This window comes from Elephas maximus, chromosome 1, assembly GCF_024166365.1.
Source record: "Elephas maximus indicus isolate mEleMax1 chromosome 1, mEleMax1 primary haplotype, whole genome shotgun sequence".
NCBI lineage: Eukaryota > Metazoa > Chordata > Mammalia > Proboscidea > Elephantidae > Elephas > Elephas maximus.
The window spans coordinates 101,388,290-101,413,620 of NC_064819.1; the positions used below are offsets into that span (position 1 = coordinate 101,388,290).

Here is a 25,331-nt window from a genome sequence, read left to right on the forward strand (position 1 = left end):
AATGCCCATGCACACATGCGCGCACACGCGCACACACACACACACACACACACACACGGCCACATGCACGCAGACATACAGACAGCCTGAAAGGGGCTGGGCCTCTCCTCTCTCCCATGGACAGCTGGTGGAGGGTTTAGGGCTGATGTTGAGAAGGGTCTAGATCTGGTCGTGCCCATCTCAGACCCTGATCCTAGGACCCGAGAGCATGAGGCTCAGCTCCCAGGGAATGAGGTGACCAGCAACTCCCCCATCCACCAACCCCAGCACTACAAACCCCTCCTCCTTCACTGGCCCTGGGTGGGGAGGGGGACAACCAACCAGGCAGTGCTTTGCAGTAGAGAGAGGGCAGGGGCAGGCCCCTACACACACACGCTCCTATCCAGGGTACCCTTTCATGCCAAGTATATAAGAAATGGAGTCTCCACTCCACTCTCAAATTCAGTGTCCCATACAGGAGCACAAAATTACAGAAGCAGAACTTCTCCTCGCCCCGCCTCAAGTCATGTCTAACCCTGAAAATCTGGCCACCATCCTCCCAGCTCCTCTGAGACCCAGCTGGGGCTAAGGTTAGGCCAGCGGACCCAGGTGAACAGTGTGCTCGCAGGAATCCAGCTGCTTGCAGAGATGGGGTGGTGGGGGGGTGTCATTCTTCAGATTGCCCAGGTCTGAGACCTTGTGCTGGGCCCCTTCCAAGGGGACACAGTGAGAAAGGGAAGCATAATGTCCCAGGAACAGGTTGGGGGGCCTGGGGTGACCTGGCATCTCCACCGTCCAGCCCACTCTCTGGAAACAGTTCTGTGCAGCAGGTGGCCCATCTTCTTTGTTATCCCCTGGATGGGGACACTCGCAGAGTTCACCAAGTCCCGCCTGGCCCTCCACGACCCCTGCCCCCCCCCCCACCCCAAGGAGTCTGGAAGTCTGGCCAAGGGAGGGGTTCAGCATCTGCCTCACTTCCGGCTTCCTTCTGGCAAAGCTCTGGGCTGGAGTTCAGCTTGAGTTAGGGGACGGGGGAAGGTCAGAAGCCACAAATGCAGCCCGGACGAGGCCTATGTCACGCCGAGGTCCCTGGGGTGGCGAACGCCTTTCAGGCAGGTCCCGGTCTCCACAATAAAGAAGGTGCTGGCAGGTTGGATAGAAACTTGTGCTTTGATATGTGTGTGTGTGTGTGTGTGAGTGTGAGTGTCTGAGCGTGTTTCTGTGTCAAACGACCGTCTCCAGGCCTCAGCGCCGGGCCTCTGTCCTTGTTCTCTGCTCATCCTCGCAGCCAATGCAGGCCCCCTCCCTGGAGGGCCGGCCCTGCCCCTGGGCACCCCAGCTGGTGGGGGTCAGTCTTTGGTACGATGTGGACACTTTGGTGTGCCGGGGGCGGGGTGGGGGGGCCAAGCAGCTCTCATCATCTCTGTAACGCCATGAGGAAGATGGCCACGGGCCCCCAGAGCTGTGGGCAGGGCTGGCGGGAGGCTCCACTGCCTGGCATCACCACCACTGCGACAGGAGAGAGAGAGGAAACAGCCAGGGTTCTGGTCAGCTCCCATAGGGGCAGGGGGCAGGTAGGCTGGCCATGGAAAGGGCCCCATTACTTGGCTCCCTCCCTTTGGGGGCCTGAATGTGGGCACTGCCCACTGCCCGCCCTCAATACATGCAGACACATTCATTAGCACAGAAGTAAGGTGGTGTGGGGGTTAAGTCAGCCTGCCAGGGTTCAAATCCTTGCCTTGCTGCTCATTAAGGCAATTTATTCAACTTCAGTGAGCCTCAGTTTCCTCATCTGTAAAATGGGTCTGATAGTGAGAGCTACCCCTAAGGGCTGGTGTGAAGATTAAATGAAATCATGCATACCCAGGTTTTTGTACTTTGCTTGGTACATAGTAATCACTCCATAAACGTGAACTATGATTATTAGAAAAACCTGCCCAAAGGAGGGCACATGTTCACACCTGGACCCACACACACCCAGAGGTGTACTCAGACACACATACAGGAGGCACTCTGGTACTGCAAATAATTTAGTAAACTCACACAAGGACAGGGCCTGGGTCTCCTAATAGTCCTGCAGCTGCCCCACAGCCTGAGTCAGGTGGGGCCCAAGGTGGGCACCAAATACACACGCCTTGTCACACAGTCACATGTACACACATCCAGTCACTCAGACACCCTGAACTCCATTCAGACACTAACACTCCCCCTGACACAATGCCCACCCATGCAGCCCACCCCCCCCCACCACCACCCACAGGCTCCGCTCCCCACCCCCTTCCCGTCTTGCACCTTTATTGGGATCCATCTGCTTCCTTGGACATTCTCCCTTCTTCAGTGTGACATCATCTATGGCGATATCCCCTAGGTAGCCTGACCCTCGAACCCCCTCAAAAATAATCTGGGGTGGGGTCAGAGAGCAGGGAGCAGGGGTTGGGAAGGCTCTGTCAGACATCAGAGACCCCCCCGTTCCACCCCTCCCTCCCAATCCATCTGGCAGCCCCCAACACAGACCCTGCCTGGCTCCCAGAACAAGCACTAAGCCTGGCCAAAGCTTTCTAGCCAGGCCAACTGTCCAAGGCCTCAGAGGGCCTGCGAGAAGCCCCTGAGCCCAGCACACTCACCTGGAAGGGCCCACTGGGGTTGATGGGCACATGGGCCTGCTGCCACACGTTGCCCTTATTGCCACTGAGGGACCAGGCATGCGTGTCCAGGGACCCTTTGTTCCGAGACCGCACCAGGAGGTTGAGGGAGCCTGTGGTGGGCGTGCAGAGAGTGATACCATGAGGCCTGGGCAAGGGCACCTTCCACATTCACCAAGCCCTCCACTCCCACTGCTGCTCACAGCACTGTCCCTGTTGGAGGGGGTGGAGTCCAGAGTGTGTGGGCACTGAAACAACTTCCCCCCAGACGGGATCGTCTCCCCACCCCTAGACTGGTCCAATGTCCCATTAGCCCAGGGGGAACCTCGACATGGGCAGGGAAAGGACAGCGACAGGACTTTAGTTCATCAGGACAACTTGCTGATTTTTCTTCATTTCTTCCCTTCTTTGCTAATCAGTTAATCTCTCCACCCCTAAACACACACACACACTCTTTCCTCGATAGACAGGGGTGTTGTCCCAGACCAGCGGGGTCTATGTGGAGCACAGCGCAGGATGACAGAAGAGCACAACGCATACCCCTGGTGGACCATGATATATGACTTGATTTCTGGAGGTACAGGAACAGACTTTACAATTTTTATACATGTGTTTTAAGAGGGAAATAAAGCTAGCCCTTCCATGATTTCTCTACTGTTGATGCTTAAGACAAAGCTAAAGAAAAGAGTGAGTTGATTTAAAGAATGATGTTAGTACATGTGCTACATAAAAAACAAAACCAAACCCAAGCCTGTTGTCCTCGAGTCGATGCTGACTTATAGCGACCCTAAAGGACAGAGTAGGACCGCCCCATAGGATTTCCAAAGCTGTAATTTGGTGGATTTGAATTGCTGAACTTTCAGTTAGCAGCCGGGTGCTTAACCGCTGTGCCACCAGAGCTCCTAAGCTGTGATAAAAATAGTGAAAGTAAAATGTTGGAAGCATCAGCCTGAGGGTGCTGCGCTCATGTGCCCACAGCCACAGGGGCCTGGAATTCTGTGGGTGCCAGGGAGCACTGGAAGAGAAGGAGGGAATTGTGGTTTGGCTAAGAGCACTCAGGCAATGTCAACAGCCTCTTCATGGCTCTGCCAGGCCACCTTGAGCCCCAGTAACATGAAAGACCTGGCTCAGAGGAAAGGGGAATCAATCTTAGTGCCTGGTGGCTGGCATTTCCATGGCACTGTCCACAGACAAAGCCGCACCATCTGTGATGCCCCATCAACAGACACCCCAGTGAGGAAAAGCCACCAAATGTTACCTGCTTGTGGTGAAAGGAATTGGCTTGCACCAAGGAAAGCCGGTAAGACACAAGGTCTGGGGACAGCTGGTGTCCAGAGCTGCCAGGTGGGCTGGGAGGGGAGGAAAGAGGATGCAAGAAACACCCTCCTCCCCAGCAGCAGACCCAGGCCTGGGGCAAGGAGTACACCAAAGATTCAAGGCATGGGGGCACCCTCACCAGCAGGAGATGGGTCCTCTGGAGGACTGCACAGCACCCAGTGGACCAGGAAGGGCCCAATGCCTTTCCGGGACCCTGCTAGCCCCAAAAAGACGTCTTTCTCTTCTTTCTTTCTTAAACTGAAGCTCCCCATGTCCAAACTACTCTCTGCTATGGTGTGGCGGTTAGTGGGCTTCACATCTTCTCTTCCCTAAAAGGTCTGTGTCAAATTTCTATTGGTTCTCAATCATTAAATGCTGATTGAGTGAAGAACCTTCCATAATTGTCATCAAGGATTTTTGTAGAATCTCAGGGTTAGAAGCTACCTCAGCGTTCATCAAGGCCAGACCTCCTTACCATTCTTCCTTCTTCCTTCTTTTTTCCTTCCTTCCTCCCTCCTCCTTCCTTCCCTCCTCCCTCCCTTCCTTCCTCCCTCCTTCGTTCCATTCTTCCTTGTTTCTTTCATTCAACTAATAGAGCACTGGTATGTGCTAGACAAGAAGCCCTGGATGTACAGTGAGTAAGCACTCAGCTGCTAACCAAAAGGTCGGCAGTTCGAACCCACCAGCCGCTCAGCAGGAAAAAGTCTGCTTTCCTAAAGATTTACAGCCTTGGAAACCCTATAGGGCAGTTCTACTCTCCCTTATAGAATCACTATGAGTTGGAATCAACTCAATGGCAATGGGATATATATACACAGACACACAAGTTCCAGTTGCTATTGATTCCAACTCATGGTGACCGCATGTGTGTCAGAGAAGAACTGTACTTCATAAGGTTTTCAATGGCTAATTTTTTTAGAAGTAGATCACCAGGCATTTCTTCCAAGGAGCCTCTGGGTGGACTCAGTCCTCCAACCTTTCAGGTAGTAGCCAAGTACTTAACTGTTGACACCACTCAGGGTCTCTCTATCTATGTGTGTGTGTGCAGGCATGCGTGCATGCGTGCATATATACCAGCTTGTATATGCGTGAAGTATCTCTGGAAAGTTACCCAAAAGTCAAGCACATTGATTGCCTCTGGAGAGGGGCTGTAGGTGGCAGGAGGACTGAGACAGAAGGATCATTATGGACTTCTGTATCTTTTGATCCATGCGAAATACACTATCTTTTCCATGAATGAATAAATGAATATTTTTTAAATTGTCACTTCCTCAGTGGAACCTTCCATGACCAGTCCCCAGACTCAGTAAGATCTCCCTGTTTTGAGCTGTCTTGGCCCCTGTCCTGCTGCAGACACTTGTCACGGTGATCACGTAAATTCTACCTGGTGCAATTAGTTGTTTAAGGTCTGTCTCTCCCACTTGACTGTAGGTTCCAAGAGGATGGAGAACTCATCCACCCTGTTCACTGCAGCGCCCGATGTCTGCATGGAGCAGGAGCTCCGGAAGTGATGGTGCACTGATCAGTTCTTTGATTAATCTGACATGCCTACCTGTACCACCTCTTCTGATCGGGCATTCCTTAGGTTCATGGCAACAGTTTGGAAGCAGGACTTCCTCTCACTGCTCACAAAGCAACACCCTTCAAATCCCATGTTTAGGGTTTGGGGGAGTCAGACAGACCTGGGTTGCTGTGTGATCTTGGGCAAATTCTTCACCTCTCTGAGTTGTACGGAAACACCTCCCTTACGTGGTGGTTATGAGGGCTGATGAGCCCACACATGCAGAGTACTCAGGATGTCACCCAGCACATGGCAACCACTCAGTACATGCCATCTCCTGTTTTTCTCATCCCCTTCACTACATCCATCTCATTCAAGTACAGAACCTTTTCTTTGAAGACTCAGGAAGCCTTGATAATCTCGAGACCTTAGACAAGCTGGCTGTGGACTTCTCCCCTGCCAGCATTCTGCCCACACCCCCACCAAGGACCTGCGCTTTAGCCAAGTTGGGAAGCCTAGGCCTCACATGTACCGGCCCCCAGCTGTGGACCCCTCCTGTCCTCCATTCCCCCAGCACACACCCAGGCAGACTACATGGTCCCCAGACTCACCGATGTGCTTCCCATACATGTGGTAGAAGAAGGAGACGCAGTAGAACTTGGCACTGGCATTGTAGAGGGGACTCACCAGTCGTGCACGATCCCCCAGCTCCCGGGGCCTTGAGGTCTCAATGAACATGTAGTAGCCTGTGGGAGAGGAGGAGATGCACCAACAACCTCCTCCTCACTCCTCCCTGGCCTCTTCCCACCCACTTCCTTCTCTGCCTAAACCTCAGTTGTCTGAATCTGAGGTGCCTCACCCCATACCACTTCATCCTCCCCTCTTCACATCACAGCACAGGAGTCTGGGTCTCTGCTCATGAGTTCTCAGCTCTACTGCAATTTTTCCGCTTCCTGATCCTCTAACTGGTCAGAGCTGTGTCTTCTCCTCAGACTGGGGCTCCCTCAGGTCAGGGCCATGTCTTTCAGACTGGGGCTTCCCTGAGCTCAGGGGCTATTTCCCATTATCTTCCTAGCCCCCCATATTGGGACTCCCTACAGCTAAACCCCTCCCTGCAGCAGCTCTCCATTCCTGGCAGCAGGCCATGCTCCTCACCCTCAGGGGTGCCACTGATGTCAGTGGGGGGACCGGTATTGGGTGAGCGCTTGGGATTCTGGGTAAGGGCATTCTGCCGTGTCCAGTCAAAGTTGTCTGTCAGGTCCTGGGTGTAGCCACAGATCTTCTCATCCTCAAAGTGGCAGGTGTTGTCTACATTGTAGGGATTGTTGAGATAAAGAGAGTCAGCCTCCTTAGCCCCTCCAGTCCAGCTTCACCATGCCCTGTCACCCCTGAGGGACTCCCGAGCATCCGAACAATGGACCCAGGATTCCAGGGCTTGAGGAACCAGGCAATAGTGCCCATGACGAATATGTTCCAGGAATAGGACTTCTTAACCTTTTCTGTGCCACACTCTTCTGGTCTCCAGTGAAGCCTAAAGACCCCATCCCAGAATAATGATTTGAGATACATAAAATGAAATATACAGAATTACAAAGGAAATCAATTATCTTGAAATACAGTTGTCAAAATGTTTTTTTTAAAAAAACACAGATTTGTGATATAGTAATAAATGGGCTTTATTAACTAAGGAGCCCTGGCGGTGCAGTGGTTAAAAGCTCGGCTGCTAACCAAAAGGTTGGTAGTTCGAATCTACCAGTCGCTCCTTGGAAACCCTATAGGACAGTTCTCTTGTCCTATAGGGTCACTACGAGTTGGAATCGACTTGACAACAATGGGTTATTAACTAAATCACAAGATCTAGTGCTGGATCTAATAACTACCGCCGTAATTTTGAAATATTAATGAAGGTAAGTGATACTGTGAGATATCTGCAGCAACTGTGAGGTGGTGTGAAAACACCTGATTCCTCCTGATGACAAAGTCACAGGGACTGCTTACACTACTGAGGTGTGTTTCCTGCATTCTTACCGAGAAGGGGCGCTAAATGTCTGCTAGAAGCTAGAGAAAATAAAGAAGGAACTGCATACCCTTCCAAGTTTCAGGTTCATGGACACGTGAATTGTATACACAGGCCCCTTGGTGGGTCCATGGACCACAGATTAAGGACCACAGCCCCAGTGAAAAGGGCATGTGGATTAGCCTGGCCTCTCCTTTTTTTCTTTTGGGGACAGTAGGGTATTTGCTGAGGGAGTCACAGAGGCCGAGAATGGTGCTGAGTATGGGCAAAAGGCCCTCAGTTAGAGATGCCCCCACTCCACTCCTGCCCCCTACCAACTTCAAGTCCCAGAATAAATCCCAGATAAGGTATCCCCAAGCCCAGACCTTCCTCTTCCAGCACCACCCCCCCCCCGCCCCACCACACGCCCGTAAAGACACAAGAGGAAAGTCATCTTCTCTCTGGGTGTCTCTGGGGGTCCCTTCCACCCACCAGGAGAGCCTTTGTGTCAGTAAATGGATGGGGAAGTGGGGAGCAGGGAGCTCTCACCTGACAGGTTCGGAGAGTTGATGGCTGAGAAAGCAAGTAGGGAAAACCAAGTCAGAACAGAGATGTGAGCTGTACAGAGAGCACCCAGATTTGGGACCTGGACACAGGATCCTCAGAGCCAAGAGTGGGGCCAGACAGGCTGTGCCTAGAATAAGGGGGGTGGGAGCTACGCAGTAGGGAGCCCCAAGTCCAGGAACCATATGAGGGGTACAAGGGTCTCTGGGATGAGAAGGGCCCAACTCTTCCCACCACCAGCACCACCTACGCTCCATGTAGTGGACGATGCGGGAGGCCATGTCACCAGCCCCGAAGGTAGTGTAGGGCGTGAGGCGGACCTCGTAGCTGTGAGGCATGCGGAGGTCAGTCAGGATGTACTCCAGCAGCTGCCCCTTCTCCACACGCCGCACCGGGATGGCCTTCACCAGGGCGTTGTGTTGGTTCAACTGTAGACACAGAGTTACCAGATGCCCGGCAGGCCATGCCCTCCACCAGAGCGCCAGTCCAGGCCCCTGGTGTGACTTGAGGGACAGTATGAGGGAGCAGAAAGAGCAAAGGACTAGGAGGTCAGGCCCTCGGTTTTCTCATCTGTGGAATGGGGCAATCACACCTTCCATGCCCACCTCTCAAGGCTGTCTTAATAACAATAGTGAGGTAGGATATTATAATAACCCCCATTTTACAGATAAGGAAACTGAGGCCAAAGAGACTTGTAGCTCACTTAAGCTCACATAGAGCTGGGATTCTACCCTAGGCAGTCTGCCCTAGAACCACATTCTTAGCCTTCATACCAACTGTCCTTTGCCCTTGGCAGATCCACATGGAATCAGACTGGGTACAAGACTAGCAGAGTGACTCTGGCCTTGGATTCTAGAAAGCCCATAGATGAAAGACTGACACATACCTCCCACCTCTAGCTCCTGACACCAGAATAGACTCCGATCTATGAACAGTGGTGACTCCAGCCCTACAGTCCCAGCAGACCTCTGACAATTCTCTGTGCTCGGAGCATGGCTCCAGGTGGGACAGGTTCCCAGAGCCTCCCAGCTCCTGCTGTTGCATCCAGAACACTTTCTCTCTTCCCATGAAGAGTTCAGTCTATAAGAGGGTCAGTGTGTCCAAGCCCCTCTCTCCAACCCCTGCTCCTGGCCTTTATGAGTACTTCTACTCCCTGCCTGCACCCAGGCCCCAGCTCCCACTTGGCCCACCTGTCGGACACTGAGTCTGTAGTTGAGCACAGGGTCCACAGCATCGGGCTCCCTCTGGGTCCACTGCAGCACATAGGAGTAGTTCTTGGACAGCTTGTGGCTGCGGGTGGGGTTGGGGGTGTCGAAGTAAAACTCCGGGCTGTAGGCTTTGGCTGAGAGGGCGGGGAGGGGGGCATGGGGCCGTGGAAGATGGGAGGATGGGGAGACACAGAGAGAGGAGGCAAGGGAGAGGAAGACAGAAAAGGGTGGGGTGGGGCAGATAGGGTATGGGGAGATGAAGAAAAAGGGAATATTGTGAGGAAAGCGATGTTGGAAGAAGAGGGGATTGGGGAGAATGAGGGAGCGGAAGGAGGCAAGATGGGAGATGTGAAGAAAGGAGATACGGAGTTCCCAGAGGCCACATTGGTGAGAAAGGAGAGGAAAGGTCAAGGAAGATATAGAGAAAAGAGAAATTTGGGGAGACACAGAGAGGGAATATTAGGGAAGACACAGGGAAAAAGGATTTGGGGAAAGACAAAGAGGGTTGGGGATATTGAGAGAGAAGGAAGAGAGGAGATAGAGAAGGAAAAAAGTGGGGAGACAAGGAAAGTGTGGGAGAACAGGGGAGAGGGGAAGGAGGTGGGAAATGTCACAGGGGCCTCTGGCTGGCAGGGCTGGGTGGGGAGGGGCTGGGGAGGTGATCAGTGACCTGCCATCCCATCCCCCTGTTGTTGAGTGGGGGGATCCTCACAAGGGCTGAAGGGACACCCAGGCAGTCTGGGGCTGTTGGGAAAGCTGGGGGTGCGGTGGAATGGGGACAAACATGCCTAAGGCTCTCCAGAGGCGCTGCCACCAGATCAGGCAGGGAGGAGGCACTCCCCAAATGGAGGAAGAGGGTGGCAACCCAGACAGTCCCTCTCCATTCCCCTAAGCCCTCACCACAATCCTCCATCTCTGTCTAAGTCACTTGCAGCCCCTACCCAGGAATGGCTTGGTGAGGAGTTGGGGATTTCTGGGAGCCAAGGGGCCTGTACCGTATGTGTTGGCTGGCCCAGAGTCAACAGTCAAGAAAAGTCGTTGAGGGGCGTCTTCCCTCATTTAAGCTACGATTCAGGCCCCTCAACTAGGGCCTGTGGTGGTGGTGTTGTGGAGGGGCGGGGGGGGGGCCGTGGGGGGGAGTAGAGTTTCCCAGATGATGCCTCTGGGGACCAGGGACGAGGGAGGGATAGAAACCTGAGATGGGGCAGTGACCAGGGCTTGAGTGGGCGGGCCTAAACCTGGTGTGGGCGTGGCTGAAGGGGCGAGGCTGAAGCCTGCTATGGAACTGCTGGAAGCAAAGAGCTGGATTAGACTGGAAGGGGTACAACCTGGGCCTGGTGTGAACGGGGGCCTAGACGCGGTGATCATGGGTCCTTAAAGGGCCTAGACCTGGTGCGGGCGCGGTTAAAAGGTTGAAGCCTAGGCCTGGTGAAGGCTGGGTTTGAAAGGCCGAAGAAAGGGGCTGAGCTGTAATGGACGGGGCCTAGGACAGGAACAGGTGAGCTTCGAAGAGAAGGCTTAAACTAGTCTGTCTGCAGAGGGGCGGGACCCACGTCAGGAGGGGCGGGGCTGGGGCTGCAAGAGGAAGTCAGGGATTGGATGGGGTGAACGGGGCGGGGTCTAGACCTGGCATGGGCGGGCCTTGGAAAGGCACGACTCGAGGGCAACCGGTTAGGCGGGCTTCAAAGGGCGGAGCCCGGGCCAGGCGTGGGCAGGGCTGGGCTTGGGGTGGAGGCTGACCCGAGGCGGGCGTGGTTGGGTAGACTGGACCGAAGGGACGCTCACCCGAGACCTGGAAGAGGCAGGCTGCTGAGCCCACGTCGTTGGAGACGCTGCACTCGTAGCTGCCGCTGCTGTCACGAGTGACGGCGTCGAGGCGCAGCTCGGCGTGGTCGGGGGCCTCGGCGGCGGCGGGGACGACGGGCGGCGGTGCCAGCAGCTGCCCTTTGAAGCGCCACACTGCCGAGGCGATGCGCTGGGGGCTGCCGTGCAGCAGCGAACAGCGCAGGAGCACCGGCCGACCCAGCGCTTGGCGCACATCCTGGGAGCTGGGCTCCACCTCCGGTGGGACTGGGGGCGGGAGCGGCGGTCAGGGGGGCTCTCCCCACAGTCGGGCGGCGACGCATTTCGCCCCTACTTCCGTGCCCCTCAGCCTGGAAGGGTCTCAGGGCGAATACGCTCTGGCAACACACTCATACAACAGCCACCCTAACAGCTCCCGACTTGCCTATACCACTCTTGTGGCCATTCCCTCTAGCCTTGCTTCCCCAGACTGATCCCGTAAAAGCTTAAATGGGTCCTTCAATCCCCATGTGATGATAAGAAGCATAACATCGTGGTTTACAGCACAGTCTCTGGAGCTAAATGACTTAGGTTCAAATCCCAGCCCTACCACTTACTAGCTGTGAGACCTTAGGCAAGTTGGTTAACCTCTCTGTGCCTCTGTTTCCCCATTTGTAAAAATGGGGGACTAATATAATCTATTACTAGAGGGCTAAATGAAGTAATACATTAAAATGCACTTAGAACAGTGTTTGGCAGGAGGTGATGTAACTCTCAACATAATGCTATTTGATACAGTGTGCTTTCCTTGGCTGTCCTTCCTCCTTACACCCTCCCACCCGGGTCTCCGCCTGTCAAAATTACGTTATTTGTTTGCTCATTGGGTCCCTGCGAAAGAAGATGGGGGGACACTCTACCGTGAAAGTGGGGCAAGGGCCGCAGACTTCTGTGTCCCTAGAGGATGGTGGTGTCAAGGAAGGTTGAAGGGCTTTCAGGATGGGTGGAGGGATTGAGTTGGACTGGGGTGAGGGGTGAAGAGGGATCAGACTGGGCTGGGAACCAAGAGGGACAGCTGGGAAGGTAATCTGGATGGGGCGGTGGAACTCACACTGCACGTTCAGCTGCACCTGGGCCTCGCGGGGGCGCACGTTGAAGCCATTATAGCGAGCTGTCTGACAGCGGTAGGTTCCGCTCATGTCGCGGCTCACGCGCTCCAGCCGCAGCTTCCCGTCTGGAGTCTCCTCCAGGGGCAGCCCTGAGGGCAGCAGCGCAGCCTCCTTGTCCACGCGCGACCAGAGCACAGGCGGCCGCGGCTTGCCCCGCACCTCGCACTGCAGTTCTGCGGGCGAGCCCTCGCGCACAGTCACCACGGCCCTGCCCTTGGGCACGCTGATCGTGGGTGGTACTGCGGAACGGGAGGGGGGAGGGGCAGAGTTAGAACCCCAGTGGGCTCTGCCTTGGGCTCCTGCTTCCCTCAACCCCTCACTAGTCTCCCTCCTCCGTTCCAGATGTCCCACATGCCCTTCAGTGTCTCCAAAGTAGAACTCACCTTTGCAAATCCTCTCTACCTCCCGGGTTCTCTATCTCAGGGCCTTCCAACTCAGAAAGAGACCTACAGTGAGCCTGACCTATTCCCTCTCCCCCCAGCCCCTTACTCCAACTTTATTAAGAAGCTATTAAACATTTTGACCTATTCCCCTCTCTCCTTCCCAGTAGGGCAGGGCCAGTTAAAGCCTCCATCTACTCTTGCCTGGAGTGTTATCAGAGATTGCTAGTCTGTCCTCCAACATCTTTCCCCTTCTTCCAAAGTAATAAGAGTATCAGGGCACAAAGCCACCCAGAATAAAGACTACATCTCCCAGCCTGCCTTGTGGCCTGCTGTGACCATGTGACTAAATTCTGCCAATAGGATATGAGGATGGGGAGGCGGTATCTTTAAAGGGAGAGGCTGTGCCCATGTTTCCTTCCTCTTTCCTGCAGGCTGGAAGGTAGATTGATCCCTGCCCCTGGAACTGCCGTCTTGGACTGAGGTGGCATGTGCTGATGGTAGAACAAGACATATGAGTCTGGAGTTCTCAGGACTTGGTGGAACAGAGTCACCATGCAAGCCTGGCTGGCTCACCTCCAGACTTTTATGTGAAGAGCAGTCTAGTTTACAGAACCAAACCAAACCCATTGCCATCCAGTCGATTCTGACTCTCAGGGACCCTATAGGACAGAGTGGAACTGCCCCACAGGGTTTCCCAAGGCTATAAATCTTTACGGAAGCAGACTGCCACATCTTTCTCCCGCAGAGAGGCTGGCAGGGTCTAACCACCCACTTTTCAGTTAGCATCTGAGCACTTAACAACTGCACCACCAGGGCTCCTTCTAGCTTGTGTAAACCCGGAAAAAAGAAGAAGAAGAAAAAAAACGTTGCGTCGAGTCGATGCCGACTCATAGCGACCCTATAGGACAGAGTAGAACTGCCCCCTAGAGCTTCCAGGAAGCACCTGGTGGATTCAAACTGCCAGCCTTTTGGTTAGCTGCTGTAGCAGTTAACCACTACGCCACCAGGATTTCCCTAGCTTGTTTAAGCCACTATTATTTAAAGTTTTTCTGTTAGTCACTGATGAACCTAATTCAGCCAAACCTAATCCAGTCGAACATATAGCCCAAATGGGAGGGCCTTCGAAAGACCTCCATGGGTCCCATTCTACAACACAAGAAACAAATTAAAATGCACCCATGTCCTATATTAAATGTAATTTGTAAATAACTCTACAAGGCAAGCTGAGATCCAGTTATCTAATTAGCATAATCTAGGCTCTGTATACATTTATACGTTTATGGCTTTAATTTTGCGGTTTAGTCTTTGTATCTTGGAGCCAATTAATTTGTTTTTTTCTGGTCTAAATTGTTTCCACAAGGCGTTAAAAAGCTTCCATGCCCCAGGCATCAGACCTGTGAGCCAAATGGAGGAATCAGCCCTGGGCCCGGTGAATTTCCCTGTCTCTAAAACATCCCAGCTCACAGGCTAAAGGGCTGTTTCTCCTTTTGAGGCCACACTGACCTCAGCTTAAAGCTCGAACTCCTTGGCTTTGCAAACAAGGCCCTCATGCTCCAGACTCAGCCACCTCCCAGCTTCATCTTCCCTCTCCCATCCTGGGTCCCAGGTGTAGGATCCATTTGTAAGGAACACATTCCCTGGACACACCAAGTCTCACATACCTTGGGAACTCCTCATTCTTTATGCCTGCTATCCACCCACCTGGGCTTGCCCACCCACTTGCAAAATGGCCAATACATCTTTCAAGGCTCACATGGAGTACACCTCCTCTGAGAAGCCTTCCATGACTTCCCCAGACAACCTCCTGCATACTCCTCCTTTACTTCCTGTGTCCTATATCCAGGGTTTGTCCTTCCATTTCCTGCCTGTCCCACCTCCCTCCCCCAACACACTCCTCTGGCTAGGCGATAAGCTCTGAGGTTGGGGCTCCTCACCAAGGACCTGACACACAGCAGTTTGCAAAATCCATTTGTGGAATATGGGGAAACTTGTTTCACTCCCAAAGCTCAGCTCAAGTCCGCCTCGTTCCAGAAGACTTCCTTGACTCCTCCAGCTTCACTGGACCTCTCCTTGTGCACACTGCCATATCACACACTACCTCACAGCTAATAGTCACAGATGTCAGGATGGAAAGGGCCTTTGAGGCCACCTGGTCTCTCACAGAGGAGAAACTGAGGCCCAGGGAGTTGAAGAGGCTCTTCGGTACAGGATGCTGGAAGCTGGACACCAGATTCTGGAGACCCTCTCGAAAGTCATCCTCTCTATTCTCCTGTCATTCTCAAAGTATGAACCCTTTAACAGTGGCTAAGACAGCAGGCTCAGAAGTCAGATTGCCTGGATTCGAATCCCAGCTCCACCACTTATTGTTGTATTACCTTAGAAAAATTTCCTTAATTAAACTCTATAAGTTTTTTTCATCTGTATAATGGGAAGACAAACTATGTACACCATAAGATAAATAATGAAGGCAAATGAGATAATACAAACTCATGAAAGCACATAGTAAATACTCAATAAATGTTAGCCATTATTATTTCATTATCATTATTTACTATTATTGGAATAAAGACCCAAATCCTTACCATGGCCTATAAGGACCTGCGTAATCTGGCCCCTGTCAACCTGCCTCAGTGCATTTGCACATGCTATGGCTTGGCCTGCCTCGCTCTTCCCCCAACCCTCCCTTCCTCCCCTTTGCCCAGTAAAATCCTGCCCCTTCCTCAGATTTCAGATTAAACATTCTAACTCAAAGAACTCTTTCTTGACTTTCATGTATCACAGTTTGAAACGATATATTTATTTGTGAAACTATCTGAAAAATGTTTCTCTCCCTACTAACTCCAATGAAGGCAGAGGCTTGTTTTGCCCATCACTGTACCCCAGCACCTAGTACAGTGCCTGGCATATAACAACAGCTGCTCAATAAATGTGTTGGGCATGAACAAATGGTATCCTTCTCAGTCTGGCCTCCCTTTCCCAAGCTGCTGCCTTCCCACCCCCTGTGGGCCTGTCCAGCTCGTTCGCACCTCCCCAAAATCCCTCCAGCTGCCCACCTGTCTCAGAGGAGATGTTGACCTCGATGCTGAGGTCAGGCACAGGTGCCCCGGGGAAGGACGCCACGCACAGGTAAGTGCCGTAGTCGCTGAAGTGCAAGTCAATGAGCTCCAGGCTGCTGGTGACTGCAGGCAACTCGGGGTCATTGCGGGTCACCAGCAGCCGCTTGGACATGCGTGCCGGCTTGCCATTCTTGAACCACTGGTAGGTCACCTTCTCCTGGGGCACTGCATCCACGTGGCACGACAGCTTCAGGTCTTGGCCCAGCTGTATGTTCTCGCTCTCTTTGATCACATCGGGGGTGATCTGGAACGTGGCATTCTTCATGGCTGTGGGTGGGTGGGAGGCTGGGGTGGCTGGGGCTGGCCCAAAGCCAGAGGTTCCTGTCCCACCCCAACTCAGACCCAGCTCCTCCCCTCAGACTGGCCCTCCTGGAGGTTGGGGGCTATAAGGCCCCGGGAGAAACCATCACTTTTCTCTGCTTGGAAATCGTTCTGCTTGCTCAGATGTGTCCTTAAAAGTTCCAAATAAGCTCACTGCAGAAAAGTCAGTTCAGTAATAATAATAGCTACTATTTACTGAGGAACACTAATAGCACAGTGGTTAAGCGCTCAGCTGTTAACCAGAATGTTGGCAGTTCAAATCCACCAGCCGCTCCTTGGAAACCCTATGGGACAGTTCTACTCTGTCCTGTAGGGTTGCTATGAGTTGGAACCAACTCGATGGCACCTAACGACAACTATTTACTGAACATAAAGAGCCTTGGCAGCACAATGATTAAGAGCTCGGCTGCTACCCAAAAGGTCAGTGGTTCAAACCCACCAGTATCTCCATGGGAGAAAAAACCTGGTGATCTCCTCTTGTAAAAGATTACAGCCTGGGAAACCCTATGGGTGCAGTTCTACTCTGTCCTGTAGGGTCGCTATGAGTCAGAATCGACTGGACTACACAAAACAACAACAATTTATTGAACATACACTATGTGAGAGGTACTGTCCTAAGCACTTTATATGGATTTATTCATTTAACCCATCCTGAAATCTTTACGGAGGGGTTCTATTATTGTCCCCATTTTACAAAGGAAGGAACGATAGCTCAGAGAGGGCAATTTGCTCAAGAAAGTAGCAACCCTTGAATTCAAACACAGAGCCTGCGATTTTAACCACTACACTGCTTTATTTTTTACTGTTGTTACCTTGAATACGCAAAATAAAAATTTTAGAAGGGTGTGCCAGAAGGTAATAATGGTTATATCTACAGAGTGAGACTGAGGGGAACTGAAAGGCAATTTTAATTTCCACATTTTATCCTTTTGTGCTGTGTGGCTCTTTGCAACAGGTTTGTGTGATTTTTAAATAAAAGACCAATATGGTCATTTTACATGCAGTTAAATTAAAAATGTAGAGTTTAGAAAGAAAAGGGAGTTGGCCTCTTTAAAAATCTGAATCTTGTTTGAAGTAAGCCAAGAGTTAGGTAGATCTCTTAGTAGGCTGGGCACTAATTGGACAGGGCATTGTACAACAGGCATAAGCCAAGACTGTCCTGGCAAAAGCAGTTTGTATCGTCACCCTAAGAGGTGACTATGTACATTTGATGTAAATTTAGATCTTTCACCGACCTAGGCTTTAAAGATCAAACGGAATCAGGTGAAGAAAAATAATCTTCTGGTAAGGCAAGCAGTGTCAAAGGAAAAGTAGTCATCAGATAGCCACAACCTTGCTACTTTCTTTCTTACTCTGATTAAGTAAAAAGACATAGGGAGCTAGCTTCTTTCTGTGAGGAGGGTCAAAGAGAGACTGACTGGCCAGTGAGAGATGAACAAAGAAGATAGTGTAAGTCATTACAGGACTCTCAAATGGATTTGGCAGATGTAGTTCATACTTTAAGTGCTAAGAGCTGGAAACAAGCCTGGATCATTAATAATAATAATAATAGTAATTAAAGCTACCCAAGCAGAAGAATTTAAAGTTTTCTCTTTAAAGCAGAGTAGCAAAATCAAGATCATATTAAGCAGCTAATGATAACTACTGAGGCTGAGGTTTAGTAAGAAAAGTGGATTTCTTTAGATCATGCTCCAAATTTTCAGTGAAATGCTTTGCTAGTAAATTTTTACAGATAAGGCGTGGAAATGTGTGTCATTTCCACTGTAATTCAGTTAATTTATTATAAGGATACCATGGTATATTAAAAAAAAAAAAAAAAGAAGAAGAAGAAGAAGGAGAGAAAGCCAGGAAATTTGGCTTGAAAACTGAAATGTCCACATTTAGCTTTTGACAGCCTCAGTTTCCCTAACTAAAAAAGAAAAAAAAAATGTGGGTAATCAAAACCAGCCCTTCTACTTCTTGGACTGTTGAGGTTGCATTTGGAGATGTAGATTATAAACTGTAAATAAAGTTTAAGCAGATTTTAGTCCTTGTGCCACCTGATGGCAGGCATCTGAATTATACGGAAATCAAAGTGTCTGGAACAAGCCTCCTCAGCATTCCTCACGTAAGCGGAAGCAGACAGGCCCCTTTCCCATTTTGTTGGGGTTCCTGGAGGACGCAGGACCCTGTCTGCCTTCCGAGCTCCCTCCCACCCCTCCAGAGGCCACGTACATCGCACCAGCAGGTTGACTGTCTTCTTAGCAGGGTTGCCCACATTGTTGGTGGCTGTGCAGTTGTAGTAGCCAGAGTCCCGGGCATGCACTGAAGGGATGCTGAGGGTGCCACCCTGGGCCAAAGCACCCAGAGGCAGTGGGCCAGGGCCATGGGACCACTGCAGCTGGGGTGGAGGGTCACCCCCTGTCAGCAGACACTGCACCGTTACGTTCTCTCCAGGGTTCACCACCAGAGTTTCATTCACAGACAGCTTCAGGGCTGGCGGTGCTAGGAGGAAAGAAGGTGGGGTCTTAGGCGACCCTGAGGCAAGGCTGGGTGTAGGAGGGATGAAGATGATAGGGAAACCATGGGGACTGGGGAAGCCCTGGGGGGAAGAAAGAGGGGAGAAGAAGGCGAGGAACAGACACTGGGGAGAAGGGAGAGACCAGAAGCACTAGCAGTGATGTGCCTAGAGTCCTGTGTGGGGTGGACTTGTCTCCTGATTGGGTAAGGTGGGCAAAGGGTCTGGGTTGGGAAGAGCCTGTACCCGTGGTATTGGTGAGCCGGAAGGTGATGGCCTTGTCCGGGATGCCGCACACATTGCGTACAGACACCTGGCAGGTGTAGCTGGCATAATCCTGGGGCCGCAGGTTCTTCAGCTTCAGGACCTTAGTCTCCCCCTGGATGGTAGTGGACCACTGGAGTGAGGGGTCTGCTTGGGTCTCCTGGGGCCCCACCCACCCATTCATCTAGCACTGGAAGCTAAAGCAGGTCTGTATTCTAATTCCTGCCTTCTCTACCTCCACTCACACCATTCACTCCAGGACACCTGAGCCTGGGGCAGATGCTGCACTCTCCATACCCTTAGTCCCTTGTCATGGGGCTCCCTGGGTGTGAGGCTGCCCTAGTGCATGCTGGCCAGGATCTGGCCTCAGTTTCCCCACTGTGGGTAGTGGAGGGGGTAGGGAGGGAATCCTGTTCTTACAACCCACACAAACACGAAGTTGCCCACAGGGCTCTGGCCACACGTGGGGCTCTGACAGCCACCTAGGAAAGTCATCTCCAAACCCATCCCCTGCAGGATGGTTTCGTCAGCATCTCCTAGGACAGTGGGGAACTCAGAGGAAGAGGAGTCATCTCCCTGCCCCCCAGCTCCTGCTGGGGCTGTCTATGGGTTGCCAACACTCTGTCAGCCTGCCATAGACAAAAACGACCTGCCTGAACTAGGGGGGCGCCTTTTCCTAACCAGCAACCTCCCTGGAGAGCAGATTGCCTTGGGGCCACTCCTCTCTTCACCACCACTCCTGACCTTTCTGCCCAGATTTTTCTGCCCCAGGTTTTCTGAACCCCAATCAGACTGCATGCTTCTGACATCAAAACAGAAGTGCTGAATCAGGGTGGTCCCATGAACTGCAGGTCACAAGGCCTCAGCCCCCAGGCCCCTCTCCCTCAGCGGGGCCAGGAGAAAGAGTGAGGAGTGAACCACGAGGAGACTAGGTCAGCTGCCCATCCTGACCTGGGTGTAGAGGGGCTCATAGATGTCAACTCCATTGTCCTGGCTGTGGGACAGAGTGTCGGAGCCGCGCTTCCAGATGAATCGGGCAGGCGGGTTGGAGTTGACAGTGCAGCGCAGGAACACTGTCTTCTCCTGGTAGAAGTTGCCTCGGACGTCACTCACCGTCTGGTGCACGGTCAGCACTGGCTCGTCCAGGTCTGCAAAGGCATGGCCCCCGGAGAGTCAGGGCTGGGTGACCCCAAGGTGGGGTGGGGGAGGGCTTAGGGAAACCTGAGCCACTCGTGAAGGACACTTCCGGAGAGCCAGATACTCTTCTAGTCCTGCAAGCTTGATCAACCTGTTAGAGCAGGGGGGACTGGACTTGACGGCTTCTCAGACTCCCTCCCAGCTGTCCCTCCCCAGGGACCAACATGGAAGTGTCTATCTTTATATCCTCCCATCATAGGATGTAGGAAGCAGCTGTGGACTGGAAATCAGGAGACCCTGGTTTGAATCCCAGCTTAGCTGTTAATTTGTCATGTGACCTCCCTAAGTCCCTTCTGTTTCTGAGCCTCGGTGTCCGCATTGGTAAACTGGACTAGATGGGTGGTCTTCACCTCTGATTGTACAATAGAATCACATGGGGATTTTCTTGTCAATATTTTTTGATACTGATGCCTGCAGAGCTCCTTGATGGTGACAGAAGTTAGCACAGTGGCTACCTCTAGGGGAATTACTGACTGAAGAGGGCATGAGGAACTTTCTAGGGTGCTGGAAATGTTCTATATCTTGAACTAAATGGTGTTTACACACACACATACACGTGTAAGAATTCGCTGAACTGTACACTTAAGATTAGTCCACTTTATTGGATGTTAAGTTAATCCTCAATTAAAAAAAAAAAGTTTAAGAAAAAAATTCCAATGTTGGGGCCCCATCCCAGGTCAATTACATCAGAACCTCTGAGAGTTGGGCCCAGACATCAGTATATTTTTTTAAAGATTACCTAGAGATTTGAATGTGCAGCCAGGATTGTGCAAACCACAGGCTCCAGCACTCCCCATTCCAACATTCTACCACAGACATTGTAACAGCCCGTCATCCTGTCCTCCTTCCACAGCCCATAGCCAAGGCTGGCGGGTGGGGAGTGCCTTGGTGAGGCCCTGGCCTTGCCTGCCAGCCCCTTCCAGTACCAACAAGGCAAGGAAGGACCCTCAAGCCCAGAGGTTTGGCAGGAAGCTAGATGGCTGATGGAGAGGGCAGAAGAGAAGAGTCTGGAGCTCCACTTCTCACCACCCTTGTAGGTCCCACTTGGGGAGGGCCATGGTTAATGGGAAGGTTCATTCTGGGCATTAAGATGGTGCCCTTGTGCCTGGCTTCATAGCTCTGGGTACCTGGGTGAGTGGCAAAAAGGGAGGGAGGCTCCCGGGGGGTAAGGGGATATCCATGGAGGCCAGGTAGGGACTGAACCAACAACCAGGACTGGGGTGGGGGTCGGGGACTTGATCTTGCAGGTGATTGGGGAGGGCAATCTCAGAGCAGCCCCTGGGACAAAAGCAGAGACATGAGGTATTGTGGGAACGGCACTGAGCCAGAGGAAAGAGACCTGTCCCCTCTCGGATGCAGTACTACCCTGTTCTATGCCCTGAGCAAGTCACACGGCTTCGTACTGCAGTTTCCTCGTGTGTGGAATGGGTATAATCCAACCTGTCCTGCCCACCTCACAGGGCCGTTGTAAGGTTCATAAGATTACAGACGGGCATATATAAACTGATAGTGCGGCACACATCGCAGGGGCAACAGAGTTGCCTCCGTAGCCCCAAAGAGAGAAAGTCTCTACTGCCCGCCTCCATGCAGCTGCCGCCTCTCCCTCCCCCTTCCCTCCCTCCTTCTACTTCCCACCCTGACCCCCAAGGCTCTGCGAAGGATGCTCCCTGGCCCAGGGCGGGGCTGCCAGGGCCGGGGTGGCGAAGGGTGCAGACTCACACTGCACATCCACGCGGATGGACTTGATGGCGGGCACGCCCACGCCGTTCTCCGCCTTGCAGTAGTAGCGGCCGCCCTGCGTGCGCGCGATGCGTTCGATGCGCAGCGTCTCGTTGAACACCGACGTCTCCTGAAACTTGTCCGACGCGCTACCCGCGGTCTTAGTCCACCGCACCTGAGCCGGCAGAGAGCGGGAGCGGGTGTGCGCCTGGGCTAGGGCAGAAGGCCCTACAGCGGCGCGCCCTGCCCGCATATGCTTTCCACAAGCGCACTGGGGTATATCCAGGCCTAGGAAACTAACCCAACAGACTCGGGGGACGCCGCAGCAAGGTAGAGTCTGGGGAATCTGGGATCAGAGAGAGGATGCTTTAAATCTAGGCAGTATAGTGTAGCACTTAAGAGCATGGGTTTGTGAGCAAGTTACCTAACCTTGCCTGCCTCCATTTCTTCATTTGTAAAAATGGAAACTCTTAACCCTCTCAGAAACCCTGGTGGCGTAGTGGTTAAGTGCTAAGGCTGCTAACCAAAAGGTAGGCAGTTCGAATCCACCAGGTTCTCCTTGGAAACTCTATGGGGCAGTTCTACTCTGTCCTATAGGGTCGCTGTGAGTCGGAATCGACTCGATGGCAACGGGTTTGGTTTTTTTTTTTTTTGGTTTATTAACCTCCTGTGAGTTGAAATCGACTTGATGGCAGAGGGTTTTTGTTTTGTTTTGGGGGAGGGGGTTGTTTGTCAGTTTTGTAGGGTTACTGGGGAGTCCTGGAGCCCTGGTGGCGCAGCGGTTAAGAGCTCGGCGCTAACCAAAGGTCGGCAGTTCCATTCCACCAGCCGTTCCTTCGAAACCCTATGGGGGCAGTTCTACTGTATCCTACAGGATCGCTATGAGTCGGAATCAACTAGACGGCAATGGGTTTGGGTTGGTTTTGGTTTGGGGAAGGAGTCCCTAAGTGGCAGTAGCTACTAATCTGAAAAGTTGGCAGTTCACATCCACTGAGGGGTGCCTCAGAAGAAAGTCATGCCTATCTGCTTCCAAAAGATCACAGCTATTGAAAATCCTATGGGACACAGTTTCCTGACACACATGAGTCAGAATCGACACCACGGCAACTGGTTAGGGTTACTGGGAGGATTAAATGAGTATGTACTTAGTGCCTGCAAGTCCCCGTGGATGGACTTGATGGCAGGCACACCCACACCATTCTCGGCCTTGCAGTCCACTGTCCTGGGTGAGTGCGATCCTGATGAATGGGTCAGTCCATAGCCCATAAACTGAGAGAAGGGGGTGAAAGGGCAACCTTTCTCATGCAGCAGAGGGGTCACTACAGGCCATAATATGTCTACCCTACTCCCCTCTCCACCCCCTGCTCTATCCCCATGGCTCTAGAGGCCACAAAAACTTGAGGAAGGTTAGAGGTAGTGTCAGGCAACTCACGCTTAGATCAGAAGATGTTTTAGAGAGAGAATGGGACTATGAAGATGTCTTTTTCTTTCTATACTTGATATTTTGTGGTTTTATGATTTGCCTGGATGGGGTTTGTTTACATATTGCTTGAGACTTGATTTGCTTTATTCATCTGAGGGCTCACACCTTTCTTCCATTCCGCGAAATTCTCAGCCTTTATCTCTTTAAATATTGCCTCTTTGTTTTCTCTCTAGTCTTTCCTTCTAGAATGCCTAAGCATGTGTTTGTAGCTCCTTATTCTATTCTCCATGTGTATCATCTCCCTTTTTCACATTTTCTACCTCTTAGTCTTCTCCATGCTGCAGTTATGGCTGATTTCCTCAGATCTGTCATCATATTCACTAATTTTCTGTTTTGCTATGTCTAGAATATTGTGGCCAATTTTTTTAAGACTTTTTTTTAATTTCTAGGATTTCTATTTCCTTTTTCTAATATCTGACTGATTAGGCTTTATAATCTCCTATTTTATAGGTTCTATTCCTTCTGTTATCTCTTCGAATGTTAGAAACAGTTCATTTCAATATCCTTTTAGATTGCTCAGTTATCTCTGGCTTCTGAGATGTGAATTGTTCAACTTATTGGGTTAGTGAACTGGTTCTCCTGTAACTGTGTTTTTAAATGTAGTTTAAAATTTTACTCTGCAGACTTATATTTAGTGGAGTTTTCTTCCACAGGCATCCTACTTGGGCCCTAGGAGGCCTGTCTGTGGTGTGATTTTATGGTTGCTCAGAAGCAAACAAAAAACCATTGCCATTGAGTCGATTCCAACTCATAGTGACCCTATAGGACAGAGTAGAACTGCCCCATAGGGTTTCCAAGGCTGTAAAGCTTCATGGAAGCAGACTGTCACATCTTTGTCCATTGGAACAGCCAACGGGTTCAAACTGCTAATCTTTCAGTTAGTACCTGAGCACTTAACCACTGTGCCACCAGGGCTCCTATGATTGCTTATAGCCAAGATAAAATGGGTTCATAGGTTTTTATGTTAGTTTCTTAGCTTAGGGTTTCCTCACCATTTTGATAGTGTAAGACACAGACAGGCTTAAGGTAGAGATCTCTCATAGGTGACTATTTATACCCACACCCTAAGCAGGGAGTCCACTCCCTGCTGTGACTCTGGGCTGTGGGACAGAGATCTTCTCGTCCCCACTGATAGCTGGTGCCACTCTTGTTGAGCTTCCAGCTTTAGGTAGAGGGTCCAATTCCAGTTCCTAGCCATGGATAGACCTGTGGCCTCAATTCATATCCGTATGTGTGTACTTGTACTATTATCCCTAAGGTTTGTCTGCAGGCCAAGTCCCCCCATGGACCAGGTTCTTCAACCCCTGCTCACTGCCATCACTATACAGTCCCTCTTCATTCTGTGGCCCTTAGAGATTCCTCACTCTTCCTTTTTGTTTGGAGTGGGGAATTCCATGCCAACTCAATTTCCCATCCTGTTCACAAAGTGGGCCATGAGATGATACTTCCCCTCTGCCATATTAGACTGGATGCTCCGTGAGAATAGAATCATAGCTGTATTCTCAGGACCCGTCACAGTGCTTGGCACATAGCATGTGCTCAGTAAATACTTGTTGTCATAAAGTGAGCAAAAAAGAAGCTAGAAGGCATCTGGTAAGCAGCAGTGGCCAAAGCATGAAAGCAGGAATGAACAGGGTGTATTTGGGGAATGGTGAGGAGACACGTTTGTCTGTAGTGAAGGGTGTTAGAACAGCAGAAGATCAGACAGGAAAGGTAGGTGGGGACCGTACCGTGGCAGGTCTTCAGTTCCACCTCTAGGAGCTTAAACTGGGTCTGGTAAGTAATGGGGAGCCATGGAAGGTTTATGAACAGGGGAGTGATATAATAAGCTTGGAGATGAGCATTCTGGTGCAGGTGCAGGATGGGTTGAGGAGGGAGAGGCAGACCAAGAGATCAATGTAGAGACTACTGCTGTGGTACATGGGACAGGACTGAAGGTATGACCTAGGGAGGTGATGGGGAATGGACAGGAGAAGACTCATGCAAGAAACACGAAAAGAAAGGCCTCAGAAGCTGGCTAAATGTGGAGAATGGGATGAGGGAGAATCAAATATAAGCCCAAGGTTTTGAGCCTAGATAGCAGGAAGAAAAACAAAACCACTTATGGAAGTAGAAAAGATGGTGCATGTACACACAGACATAGAAGTGGAATGACTCAGATGTGGAATGCACAGGGGACACACACAGATGGCCAGT

At 51.5% G+C, this 25,331-nt stretch overlaps 1 protein-coding gene across 2 annotated transcripts in view; it reads right to left on the reverse strand.

Annotated features, from left to right (window-relative positions):
• Positions 1–899: 899 nt before the first annotated feature.
• MDGA1 (MAM domain containing glycosylphosphatidylinositol anchor 1) overlaps positions 900–25,331 on the reverse strand; it is a 60,382-nt gene continuing 35,950 nt past the window's right edge. The window contains exons 3-17 of one of the 2 annotated variants that reach the window (XM_049891213.1): positions 21,653–21,827; positions 19,688–19,884; positions 18,719–18,851; positions 18,190–18,459; positions 15,592–15,921; positions 12,098–12,394; positions 10,993–11,277; positions 9,190–9,341; positions 8,250–8,427; positions 7,985–8,008; positions 6,595–6,747; positions 6,051–6,185; positions 2,604–2,734; positions 2,272–2,380; positions 900–1,488 (exon numbers count right to left, since the gene is read on the reverse strand). In XM_049891213.1, coding sequence (XP_049747170.1) covers positions 1,397–1,488; positions 2,272–2,380; positions 2,604–2,734; positions 6,051–6,185; positions 6,595–6,747; positions 7,985–8,008; positions 8,250–8,427; positions 9,190–9,341; positions 10,993–11,277; positions 12,098–12,394; positions 15,592–15,921; positions 18,190–18,459; positions 18,719–18,851; positions 19,688–19,884; positions 21,653–21,827 — 2,661 coding nt within the window. In that variant the 3' untranslated portion in view covers positions 900–1,396. Of the gene's footprint in view, positions 1,489–2,271; positions 2,381–2,603; positions 2,735–6,050; positions 6,186–6,594; positions 6,748–7,984; positions 8,009–8,249; positions 8,428–9,189; positions 9,342–10,992; positions 11,278–12,097; positions 12,395–15,591; positions 15,922–18,189; positions 18,460–18,718; positions 18,852–19,687; positions 19,885–21,652; positions 21,828–25,331 lie in introns of those variants that run through there. The other variant, XM_049891219.1, reaches the window with a different exon arrangement.